Consider the following 13183-nt stretch of genomic DNA (forward strand, 5'->3'; position numbering starts at 1 on the left):
TAAAAGGTGCACTGTTTACACACTAAAGCCTTCAGCAACTGCTGGTGGTGGGTATAATTGCAACTGAGTGCAGACTGTGTACCAGGAAAGTTCAAGCACATGACATTTGAGAATTTCAAAGAAGCTTGTATACTATATCCTAAATCCTTCAAACACTCACCATATGGCACTTTGTTTTCCACAGGCTCAGACTGTGTTGCATCTCCAGAAACTGACCACTTGCTGTAACTCCCATCGTTATGACAGCTAATGATCTGTCGGCCATCCCGCTGCCAGAAAATGTTGTCCAATTGCTATGAACAAAGTTAATCAGTGAAAATCAGACACAAGAAAGATAACTTTGCTAATTATTTATATAGAGTGATAGATCAAAGATGAACAAAACCAACAATACACTTGCCCAACACAGAAGACAACTAATCCTCCTTCCAAATTATTATTATTTTTCCCATTTGAAATCGCCAAATGGCAGAAAATGCTGCTCCATTCTTGTTGTCTTGCAGAATGAAAATATCCCAAACAGCAAAAGGTTTCAGCAACACCTGCCCTCACCCTAAGTAAATTCCTGTAGTCTTTCACTCAGAAGTACAAAAAAGAAAAAAATTATAGAAAACAAGGTATCTATTAGGAGTGCCCCAACCATTCTGCATCTTAGAAACTTCCGAGTTGAAGACATGCCTTATTACAGAAAACTACATTATCATGCAGTAAAAGTCCACTCTGGGTCTTAGAAACCAGTTACTCCTCCAATCACATGTTGACTATCTTTGCCTTTGACACAGTCCAGCACTCCACTAACTTCCAGTTATATAGGCGCTATCCAAATACATACAATATACAGTTACATACTCACAAGCAAGTACTGAGAAACCCATGTAACACAGCTGATATACAGTGCAGCTAAAGTTTTACAATTCAATATGAATTTATTTTGCAGTACCTGAACACCAAGAAACTGTTGCATTATGCGACTACTTGACAAGTCCCATACAACCATTAGGCCACGACTGTATCCAATCAGGATCTGATCAGAATTCCTCGGATTCTCCTGAAGGCATTCCACTGACTCCAAAGATCGCCTGTTGCGGTACTCATCTGGAAGCCTGAGACGCAGAACACACAAGTTAGGACTGTAGTGGTGACTTGCACTTACTACATTCACTTATTACACTCACTTACTGCGCCCACCATTAACTGCAGATTTGCGTGAGCTAAATCCTATCTATCTTCTAGGCTCATTAAAAGGTATTCACCAGGTAGAGGGTATAACGCGCTCTGACAGGAAGACCCTTAGCTACATGACAGGAGAGGCAAAACAACTTATCGCTCTCATTCGGCAGGAAAAAAAGAGGCCCCTGCAATAGCGCTGTGGTTCAATAGACTCTGGCATATCCTGTTGATAGAACAAATCTCTCCTTTATTGAAAATCACTGAAAAGAAGTTCATGAAGACTTGGCCCACTCTCATCGACTGTTTGACCAAACTAGAATTCCTATGCGTCTCCCCACATCGCATAGCCCTACAGCTCTTTGATTAACATTAGAGCAACATGCCGCGGGCACCGTCTACCTTGGTGGTCCAGCCGCTAAATAAGAGAAGGTTATTGGTCAGTCCTGACCTTACTGGTTGAGTGGCCACTGACCTCTCCTCCCCCGACATACCAAAGTATCCACTTATTCTTTTTGAAGGGAATTGGTTGGGAAAGAGTTGGCAGGGGCTTTATTCTTCTTCCTCTATTTGTTCTATATGCCAATGCTAATGTTTTCTCTGGGGGAACATTGCATCTTTGCACTACGCACTGGAAGCTGTAACAACAACGTACATATGGTTTTGCTCTCTTCATGAACATCTTTCAGTATGTAAAGTAAAAAAGTACGGAGTGATGTTACGCATTTCCACTTATGTTGCTAACTAATGCTACTTGTAACACTACTGTGCCCCTTGTAAAAAAACAAATATATGAGTAAAAGGTATTCACCCCACAACATTTCCACTTAAAGGTGTTTTATATCAAAGTGGTTAGGGATGGAATGTTTCTGAGGTTTCCATCTGCCGTGCGATGATGCACAAACCCTTTGCATGGTTGTGAACACTATTCAACCTCAGCTGAGAGCTCAAGCCTTGCTAGGGCCCTCCTTTCTTCACTGGTTTTTGCCAAATGAATCAACATCATGCTTAGGCGACCAAACAGGGTACTCTATGTACACCAATCACAAGGCAAACCATCTGCTGGTCGTAGACAACAACACAGGTACACCACACAAACATAATGGAAGACCAGGATCTCAGCCATGGGACATTGGCTCAGTATTGCAAAGGGACACCAGTAGGTACATTACCTTCTCAAAGAGGTGCATGGGGTGTGGCTTAGGATGGTGTAGGACGTGACTCCGGGGGGCTGCCACTATTTTAAGCTATTAAAAGCAGAGCCGGGGAGCCAAGGCACTTACCTTTGCAGGGGACATCGACGGCGGCGTCCAGGGTCACCAGCTGAGAGGCTGCAAACGGTCCGGCAGCGTCCTGCGGCACAGACAAACGTGGGACTTGGAGGTCCGGGCGAGCAGGCAGCCATCTTGTGCGCCCCTGACTAAGTCCCTCTCCAGGCGATCCCCCGGGGCCTCCAAGGAGTGGAGAGCCAGTGGACCAGAGGCGAGGGGGCTCAGTGACGACGACCCCTCCTGGTGTCGGATGGTGTCGCACTGGTGACGAGCTGCGGGTCACGCTGCGATGACCCCTGGTGCGGCTGGGAATGGTGAGAGGCATCCCAGAGCCTGCGGGAGACTGCCGCGGGACCCGCCATTTTGTACGAGCGTTGGCGGGACCCTTGCTTGGGCCTGGTGTAAGCTGTGAGCGGCGGTGAGGTGCCTAGGGACGCTCTTGCCTTGGAACGGCTGGAGGCACCCACAGAGGATGGGCTGGCGATCCTGCAGGGGCAGCGGTGGCGGGAGAAGTCTGCTCGGCCTGGTGAGACCTGCAGTGTGGATCACACCAGGAGGATTGTAGCCGTGTGTCTCGGCGGGCTATGAGCGGAGCCGGAGCTGTGGGGCCCTCTGGACAGCTGACGACAGGTACAGCGCGGCTGGGCGGGGGAACCGCAAGTGTGAGTCGCGACGGACTGCGGATGCCCCCACCTCCTTCAGACTATCATGGGCCAGCATTGGGGCATTAGACTGCAAGTTGACGCTTTAAGAGTGCCTGGCCTGGCGGTTGCTGGGGGCTGCGACTGGGAGTCACGGCGGAGCGTGGGCGGCCCCCTCCATCTTGAGACTCCTCCATCACTCAACATTGGGGTCGATGAGCTGTCTGTAGGCACACTTGAGAGGCCTTCTATTGGCACATCGGGGCCCTGGATTATAGGGGCCCGTATTGACCGCCAGGGATCAGTGACAACTGAGGCGGGTTGCCGGGCGGCGCCCTGAGGATTGCGCCGGCAGGGACTGCAGCGAGGCGGCAGAAGGCGAAGCGGGAGCGGCCCAGTGGAACAGCGGCCTGGTAGGGCCCAACTGGAGGGACTGCGCGGTGCGGGACCCGGTGGGAATACCTGCAACCGCCACACTGCGGGGCTCGTGGGGCCCATATCAGGTGCTGCGTGGCTGGAGTCAGGGGGCGCGGGAGGGCGGCACGTTAACGAGAGCGCTCCCCTGCCATCTTGAGACTGCTTAACCGGGAGGCCCTGAAGCATTTGACATAGTGCGCTGCTGTGGCCGGGATTTCTATACTCTTCCTGGGGCCTCCGTGCTCAGTGGCCTATCGGTGGGGGTGCGAAGAGACTGCTACCTTCAAGCGGAAGGGCATGGAGGCACTGGTCGTCCCACTCTCACGCTACGGAGACCTGTGGCTTTTTTCGCGCTGCTTGGCCTGAACTCCCTGCGCTGCGGGGCTATAGGGGCCCACATTAGGCACAGCGGGTCGTGGACCACAGGAGAGCGGCACGGACAGAGAGCTCTTCCCCGCCCTTATTGAGGTACCTACATCGGGGTAAGTGCGCACGGACAACGCGGCACGGTGGCCATCAGGGTATCGCCAGCCTGTCAATGACACGCTCCAAGGGGGATAAGGCGGACCCGGCTGCCGCCTCCAGAGACAATACCGTGGTCGCCATGTGGGATAGAACAGGATCGACTGTTCCCAATGTGGTGGCGTCGCAGGCAGAAGGAGGTTTGGCACCAGTGACCCAGGCGTTCATGACATCCTTCTTGTCTGACCTCAAATCGGAGATCGGCGCTTTGCACACGGAAGTACACTCATGTGTGCGGGAGCTTCGAAAGGAGGTGACTGACTTGAGGGACCGAGTCGACTGGCTGGAGCGAACAATTGATGCTCACACGGAGGATCAAGAGCAGCTGTGGCAACGTCTTGTAACGCTGGAGGAGCAGCATATAGAGCTTCAAGTAAAACAGGAAGATTTGGAAAACCGGAGTCGCCGGAACAACCTTCATGTCCGGGGGGGGTGCCTCTTGGTGCAGCGGGGATCGACATCATGACCTACATGGCATGTTTACTTCATGAGGTATGGGGGGACAAGGATGCCTCTCCGCCGGTTTTGGATCGAGCCCATAGGGTCTCCGGACCCGCAGGGAGGCCGGGTCTCCTCCCGGACATCCTAACCAGAGTCTATTTCTTCACTGAAAAGGAGGCTAATCTCAGAGAGGCCCGCGCCAAACCGGATCTCTGCTACGAGGGACAGCATTCAAATCTTTCAGGACTTGGCGCCCAACACCCTAAAGCGGCGCTGCGCCTTCAAGCCTGTGACGGAGAAGCTGGGAGACTTGGCATATCGTACCAATGGGAGCACCCATTTGCCCTCATCTTTCCGTGGGAGTTTAAACGCAGAGTGGTGCGGACCTACACGGAGGCGGCCCAATTGCTCCGCATTCCGACATCTCCACCGGCCAGCCCTTCTCACTCCCGCCTGCCAAATCATCCTAGACTACGGTGTCCCGCCCTCGTCGCTCGCCACGAATGGATAAGCAGTCTGCCTCCCAGGCCAAGAAAGATATTATCGCCCACATACGATCCCTCGAAGTGGATAGGAAGGACCTTAGCTCATGCCCCTCGACCCCATGACAGCCTGAGTGCAGGCCTGCACTGGTCTGAGAAGCATATCCCCTCTGACATGTGTCCTTCCTTTTTGGACTGCGGATCAATGTCCCACCCAGTTCAATACCCTGGCTCCTTCCTTTTAGGGTGGGGGATGCCGGGGTTCCTCCTTCATGACGAACTTGAGGGCGGCTGCACCCCTACCCCAGCTGATTCCTGAGGGAGTGACATCCCTGGGCTTATCCGAACCCTAGGGTGTAGGATGCTTGGTGACGGGATCAGATGGACTTGGCCCGGTTGGCCACTGTTGGTTTACTAACTTTCTCCCCTGTACCTTTCTCCTCTCTGCCTCTCACTGCCTCATTGCTCTCTCTTTTTTCCCTTCTCTGTCTGCGTTGGGTTGGGGGCTATGCAGCGGCGGCGCTTAGTGTGGGGTGCGGTGGCTGACCCTCCCTGCGCTTGTATGCTGCTGCGGAACTGGGATGGGGGGGGGCGCAGATGACCCTGGTTTGGATTTTATTATGACAGCTACCTTGCCTAGCCCCTTAAAGGTTTTAACGCTTAATGTCAAAGGCCTGAACTCTCCCAATAAGCGGTGGCAAATCTGCAACAGAACCCGGACATCATATTTTTACAGGAAACCCACCTCTTGCAGGCAGATATTGGGCGCATGGCACATCCTAGATAACCTCTCCAATTTTGGGCTGCAGCAGACACCAAGACAGCAGGCGTAGCGATATTGTGTAGGACTGGCATCAGGCGGGGAGAGGCCAAACCCTTCAGGAGCGGGGATGGACGCTTTCTCAGAGTGAGTGTAGGCATTGGGCGGCGCATCGTCACTCTATGTAATGTGTACGCACCCAATCAGATGCAGGATCGGTACTTTCAATCACTTCTGAAAGAGCATGTTCCACAAAGGGACCCCCCCTGATCCTGGGGGGGATTTCATCTTAGTGTGGGACCTAGAAGAGGATAGCAGCTTTAAAATCTACACCAAACTCCTGGCGAAGCAGTGGATCCCCACATGCCGGGTCTCGTAGACCCGGACCAGGACTTCATCCGCAACCGGCAGGGGGCGAATAATGTGCGCAAAATTGCGCACCTCGTAGGGAAAGCACGTCACTGGGGAATTCCGGCTTGCCTTCTATCGCTAGATGCGGAGAAGGTGTTTGACCGGGTGGACTGGACCATCCGGCGGGCGGTCCTCTGTAAGATTGGGTTGGGACAGAGAATGATCACTCTGATTATTGCTCCATATCTTGCCCCGCAGGCTAGGATTCGGATCAACGGACAGCTCTCGGCGCCGTTCACCATCCATAGGGGTACCAGACAGGGGTTCCCCTCTCACCCTTACTATTTGACCTTGTGGTGGAACCACTGGAAGAGATGATTCGCCAGGCGACCGACATACATGGTATTTCCATGGGTGATCATGAGAATAAGGTGGTGTTGTTCGCAGACTCTCTCATCCTTACCCTAACACGCCCCAGAGAGTCCCTCCCGGCACTCCATACAGCGCTGAACCTTTTTGAGCGAGCCTCTGGCCTCAAGATTAATCATAGCAAGTCCTGGGCCCTTAACCTTACCATCCCGAAGGAAGAGATTCCCCTCCTGGAGAAGCTAGTGCCATATCAATGGGCCTCCCAGGGCATCCGCTACCTCTGCCTTCAGGTAACTGCCTCCCTGGACACGTAGACACAAGTAAATTTGCGGGATTGTCGAAGGTCGGTTCTTGAAGACTTGAGAAGTGGAGACCCCTGGTGCTGTCGTGGCTGGGCAGACTCCATGCCCGCAAGATGTCGATCCTCCCTAAAATCTTATATCTATTTCAGTACCTCCCCACGCCCATTCCGCTACGTTGTATACGAGGCCTCCAGCGCGACCTCACAAACTTTATTTGGGGCGGGAAACAACCTCTGTTCTCACAGAAGCTTCTAATGACATCGACAGATAGGGGGGGGGGGCACTGGGTGACTGAAGAGGAAGTGTACCAGGCGGCCACTCGCGCCTTCACCCCATTTGAACGGCTGGTGTGACATCCTGTTGAAGCTAAGGGACTTGTTTCCCGGATTTATCAGATTCTACAACATCCGCCAACGCCGCCATCCCACCCCTATCAGTGCAAACAGCAAGCGGTATCAGACACTGACATTACCCCTGCACAGTGGCTTCGGTTGTGGCAGGATATCCCCAAAGTGTACCGTAGCATCCCGCAGCAGGAGAACGCCTATAAGCTCATGACTCAGTGGTACTACACTCCCCAACGTCTTCACAGGATGTTTCCTACATCCTCCCTCTTGTGCTGGAGGTGATGCTCTGCATTGGGGGATCTCATTCAGTTTTGGTGGGCATGCCCGTCGCTGACTCTATTCTGGAAGGAGGTCCTTAGTCACATCAGGAGGGTGTTGGGGTTCCCTTTGCCTGAGATCACGAGCACAATCCTACTAGGTGTTAAGCCTGCTGGCCTGAAGGCCCTTACCAGGAGCGATTGGACCTTGGCGCTCCAAATGTTAGGAGCGGCCAAACAGCTTATAGCCCTGTATTGGAAAAAACTGAAGCTCCTCCAATCGCAGCCTGGTTTGTGCGTTTATGGCATGTTGTCACAATGGAGCATTTTACAGCATGGCTACAGGAGCGTGACACCCGCTTTAAGGCTGTTTGGCAACCTCTTATCAAATATCTATGTGCCTTTGAACATGCGCGCCATGTGCCCACCAAACGTAGGATGCTGCGCCTTTGAGGATGATATTATCCCCCCTGATCCGAGCAGACTGCTCCCATAGCTGCCCCCCTGCATTGAGACCTCATCGCCGCTGACACTGGGTCGGACTCATTGCCCCTCTTCCCCCTCTCCTGCGCACGCCGCTCCTAGGGGAGCCTCTCTGTCCCTCCTTCTCTCTCTTTGCTCAGTTCTTTTTGTGTATCCTTTCCTCTTCTATCTCTACCACTTTTTGGGCCCTGGGCCCAGTTGGGTTGATAGTGGAGTCTGGGCTAATTGCCTGTTTGTTACGAGGGTGGGCCTTAAGAGTCTTACGTCCCCACAGGACCAGCTGATATTAAACTCTGCAATACGGAACGCGGCCGGCCCATCGTGAGTTGTAGGCACAATGCTGTGTTCAGTCTAACTTTCTGCATTGATTCTTAGAGCGGTTAACGCACTGTCCAATCACGCGGCCGCCCCTGGATAGGGTTGTAGGCTTATCGCTGTGTATTCCATGCTCCTGTGGTGTGTTTCTGATTGAAAATAAAAAACATTACAAATAGGAAAAAAAAAAAAAAAAGAAGAGGTGCATGTAAAAAAGCTTGTTCTCCTGTACTATCAATCAGCTGACCCCAGTCTCCAGTTATCAACATAATCTACTTTTGGTACAGTATGAGCGTATTCCATTACGAGTACAACAGTGGAATGTCAAGCACAATCATGGCTCACAGCCTTTCAGCTCACAAAATGTAATGTTCTCTGGGGGAAAACTAGAAGCAGGCCTGAAAAGCAAACAGAACAAGTCAGGAGGACTTCACACGTCATGTATGAAATTCTGTCTTATGTCAAAGCCATACTAGTAATTTTTAAGTACAGGCCTATTGTTACTCAGCAAGATGTGAGCTACAGCCTGGTCCAAAGGAGGTGAGGATTCCTCCCAGAAAACTATTTTGACCGTAAAGTCAGCTACAAAAGGTAAGTTTGCCACCTAAATGCAGGGCCATTTAAACACACATGGTGAAGGACGGAATGTTGCACAATGGCAAGACATTCGACCCCAGTCGCAGATCTGGGTTTAATCCATTGTTATTTTGCTCACAAAGCCACCCCAGTTCAGACATGGCCATATGCAAATCAGTCTTGACCCTGTGCCTCATGGGAACAGTCCAGCCCAAACTGCCAAGCCAGGTCTTCCCTGGACCGGAATAAAGCATCCTAGGACCGGTTTCTGGCTATCGGTCGTCATCAGCCAGGATAGCTTGACTCCAGTGGCCTAGTGAGCACGGGACCCACGTCTGGGCATACCCTTCCCACATAGGGTGAACAGCAAAACACACAGTTCGGGCTGAACTGTTCCCTTCTGAGGAACTGGATCAAACACTTAAAGATCTCAATGAAACACTAGACTAACTACTGTGGATCTGGGTGCCAAATTTGTCCGTCGGACATCGTGAGAAGATCCGGCAGAATCCTCAAAGGAAAGGGAGGAGCTATCGACAACAGATGGAGCTCCGTGTACCAGAACTGCCTCGGCCAAGCCGGGGCTATCAGGATCATCCTGCACGGCTCCACCTTGATTTTTCCTGATAAGTTGTGGTATCAGAGGAATGGGAGGAAAAGCGTAGACAAATGTCATTGACCATGCTATCGAAAGCGCACTCCCCAGTGAACCTTGATGGTGAAGCCTGCTTGCGTAAGACCGGCATTTTTTGTTGGTCGGAGTGGCAAAGAGATCGATCTCCGGTCTGCCCCACTGGCTGAAGATCTCTTCCAAAACTGTCTGATTCAATTCCCACTCGTGGCTGACTGAGGATGACCTGCTCAGCCTGTCGGCGTTTTCGTTGAGGATCCCTGGTAAGTGTTCTGCCTTCAGTGATATCCTCTGGAGGATCGCCCATTCCCAGATCTGTTGAGCTTCTTGGGACAAGGGACGAGATCTGGTTCCTCCTTCCTTGTTCACATAGTGCATGGCCGTGGTGTTGTCCGTCCTGATAAGCACTTGTGAACCTTCTAGGCGAGGAAGAAAAGCTTGCAGAGCCAGTCTCATCGCCCTTAGTTCTAAAAGGTTGATGTGGAGATTTTTCTCCTGGGGCGACCAATGTCCGCTGACATGCATCACTGCTCCCCAACCCTCCAACGACGAGTCCGTTGTCACTACATGTGGGGACGGGTCGCTTACGAAGAATAGACCTTGGGACAAGTTGTTCTGATCTGTCCACCATAAGATCGCGTCTTTCATCCTCGGAGTGACCGTCACTATGTCCTCGAATGAACCGTGGACCTGTTGGCACTGGTTGTCCAGTTCTTCCTGCAGAGGACGCATTCTGAGTCTGCAATGGGGAATCAGAGGAATGCACAATGAAATCACCCCCAGTAGGGATTTGTATCGGCGTACAGAAAGACACCTTCTTGCCCGTAAGTCCCAAGCCAAGGTCTGTAATTTTTCCCTCCTTTCCAGAGTAGGGAAGGCTCTTGAGACGTTTGAATCCAAGAGGGCCCCTAGGAAGCGAGCCTTCTTTGACGGCACCAGAGAGGACTTCTCGTTGTTTAGAGTGAGGCCCAGATTCTGGAACAGATTCGTACAAGCGTGAACTGCCTCCAGCGCTGCCTCTCTGGACGGAGCTTTCAGCAACCAGTCGTCCAGGTAGGGGAAGACTTGGAAATGGTTCCTTCGCAGGAAAGCTGCTACTGGCGCCAGCACCTTTGTAAAAATTCTCGGGGCTGAGCGGAGTCCAAAGGGTAAAACCCTGAATTGAAAATGGCTCTTTGCTACTGTGAATCGCAGAAACCTTCTGTGTGCTGGGTGGATCGGAACATGGAAATACGCATCCTCAAGATCGAGCGTGGCCATGAAATCTCCCGGATTGATGACCTTCAAGATGTCCTGGAGAGAAACCATCCGGAAAGACGGGGAGATGAGATAGGTGTTTAGCTCCCTGAGGTCTAAAATGGGGCGCCATTTTCCTAGCGTTTTCCTCACCAGGAAGAACCTGGAATAAAATCCTTGTCCCCTCTGGTTTGAGGGAACCGGCTCTATCGCTCCCTTCCGGAGCATCTGTTGGACTTCGAGCCGCAGGAGACACTGATGTTTCGACGGAATGGCTGCCGGGGGCTTGAGTGGAGGGACTTTCGTGAATTCCAAAGTATGCCCTTTCCGAATGATGTTGAGCACCCAACGGTCCGATGTGATTTTGGACCAGTTTTGAAGGTATTTGGTGACCCTGCCTCCAACTGATGATTTCTTGAAGTAGGGTCCAGCAGAAAGAGCCAGGAGGCCGCTATTGCGCCTGCGCATGCGCCATGAGACTCTTTTGGACGCGATATGTGCGCAATACAAATATCCTGACTTGACTGGACTAGTGGCGCTTGGACGAGTCCCGCCCTCGTCCAGCCTGTTTTCCCTTGTTGTAAGGCCTGGAGTAGTTTGTCGACTGGCCCTGGCACTGTTGGTAGGGCTGCCGGTATTGCTGGGAACCTGAGCCCGTGGAGGAGTAGCGCTGTTGTGTGAAGGACCCTCTATAGGTACCACCTTTGCCTCTGGCTCCTTTAAAGGGAGGCTTGCGGTATTGAAGGGTTCCTAAGGACCTGGCAGTCTCTGTATCCTTCTTTATTTCTTGAAGGGTATCATCGATGAGTTTCCCAAGCAATGCCTCACCATCAAAAGGAAGATCCAGGACCTTGTTCTGGATCTCAGGCCGGAACCAAGTCGCTTTGAGCCATCCTTGGCGGCGGAGGACTGCCGCCCCAGCCAGGGATCGAAGCGCTGTGGTTGGAATATCCATTGCACAGTCAATGATTTCCATTGAAGTCGCTTCTCCCTCCTGCAGGATCTTCTTTGCTTCAGATGTAGACTCCGGAGGCAACTGGTCAATGTACGGGGCGATATCGCACCAAAGCTGGCGGTCATATCTCCCCAAGATTGCCAGGGCATTAGCGGCCCGTACTAGTAAACTCGCCATGGAAGAGAACCTCTTCCCTGCATTGTCCAATCTCCGCCCTTCTTTGTCCGGTGGAGCCGTTAAGGGAGCAGAGGGGTTACGGGATTTTTTCTGCGCTGCCTGCGAGATAACTGAGTCTGGTCTTGGATGACCCGTCAAGGCTCCAGGACCCTCATCGGGTGCCTTGTACTTCTTGTCCAGACGCGGTGGCACAGGGACCACCGTCGCCGGGTTCTTCATGGCCTTAAGGCCCTCCTTCCACAAATGACCCACAATAGGGATGGACCTTGTCGATTTCCTAAAAGGCTCCTTGAAATCGTATAGAAAGCAATCAGTAGAAACCTTAGGCATGGCCAATTTGAATCTGGCCGCCGCTCTCTCCATTAACTGATGAAAACCCCCGATGTCCACTGGCGGGAAATCCGCCGATGGTGGGACTGGTGAAGCAGGATCCGCAATGATATATTCGTCATATTCAGTATTCGGAATAGAGTCATGATTCGACTGCTGGTCCTCATCCGAAGAATCATCATGGACGTCTTGCAGTCCGCAGGAATCTTGTTGGAAGGATGTCGGAGGCGAAATTTGAGCCTGTAAAGATGGCGTCACTGGTGCGGGCGAAAATACTGCCTTTGTAGCAGCTGCCGGGACATGAAGTGGCCTATTCGCCCTAGATTTATAATCTTGCAGCATGCTATGCAATTCTTGGAGAAAAGAAGATGGCACCATCACCATATCTTGGCCCGAATGATGTTGCGACTGGGCAGTTTGATGATGACCACTCTCCTCCTGGACGTATTCACCCTCAGAGTCCGTCTCCTGGCACGTGACCAGAAGTTGGGAGGGACTATTGGCATAACTGTAAGCGTACTGGTCCTCATCCTCCGACTCCCCTTCTTGAAAAAGCATAGTTGGTGGAAGGGGGGATACACTCCTCGGAGAAGTCATCTCCGGCGTGATTCTCGTCACAGAAACGGTAATCCTTTTCTCAGAGGATAATATCGTCGACGGTTCCGTCGTCGACGGCCGTACATGCGTCGACGAGATCGGGGTCGTCGAAGTCGTCGACGAGGAAACTGTGGGCACACCAGCCGTCGTCATCGTCAGAGTAGTCGTCGTCGACGAGACTGTCTTCAACGTCATCGTCGACATCATCGTCGACGTCGTCACCATCGTCGTCGTCTGTGACACTAACGTTCGTCGTCGACGTAGTCGGCGACGCCTTCGTCGGCAGAGTGTTCGTCGTCAGCGAAATCTTCGTCGTCATCTTCGTCGCCGGCGCCTTCTCCGTCGACGCTGACGTACCTGCCGTCAACGGTACCTTTGTCGACGAAGCTCCCGTCGATGCCACAGTCTACGATATCAACTTCGAAGTCGATTTTTTCATCGACGGACCTCCGCCGTCGACGTCTTCGTCGTCGAGGACTTAGAGCTCCTCTCAGACGAATTGAGAAGAAGGCTGAGGCAGTCTTCTCACCTTTTGAAGGCGTAACAGGTCCTACTT

At 52.2% G+C, this 13183-nt stretch overlaps 1 protein-coding gene across 4 annotated transcripts in view; it reads right to left on the reverse strand.

Moving 5' to 3' along the window:
* LLGL2 (LLGL scribble cell polarity complex component 2) overlaps positions 1 to 13183 on the reverse strand; it is a 1008116-nt gene that overhangs the window by 571991 nt on the left and 422942 nt on the right. For all 4 annotated transcript variants that reach the window (XM_086930752.1, XM_086930755.1, XM_086930754.1 and 1 more), the window contains exons 7-8: positions 941 to 1103; positions 161 to 293 (exon numbers count right to left, since the gene is read on the reverse strand). In XM_086930752.1, coding sequence (XP_086786878.1) covers positions 161 to 293; positions 941 to 1103 — 296 coding nt within the window. The remainder of the gene's footprint in view (positions 1 to 160; positions 294 to 940; positions 1104 to 13183) is intronic.

Source organism: Lissotriton vulgaris, chromosome 7, assembly GCF_964263255.1.
Source record: "Lissotriton vulgaris chromosome 7, aLisVul1.2, whole genome shotgun sequence".
Classification (NCBI taxonomy): domain Eukaryota; kingdom Metazoa; phylum Chordata; class Amphibia; order Caudata; family Salamandridae; genus Lissotriton; species Lissotriton vulgaris.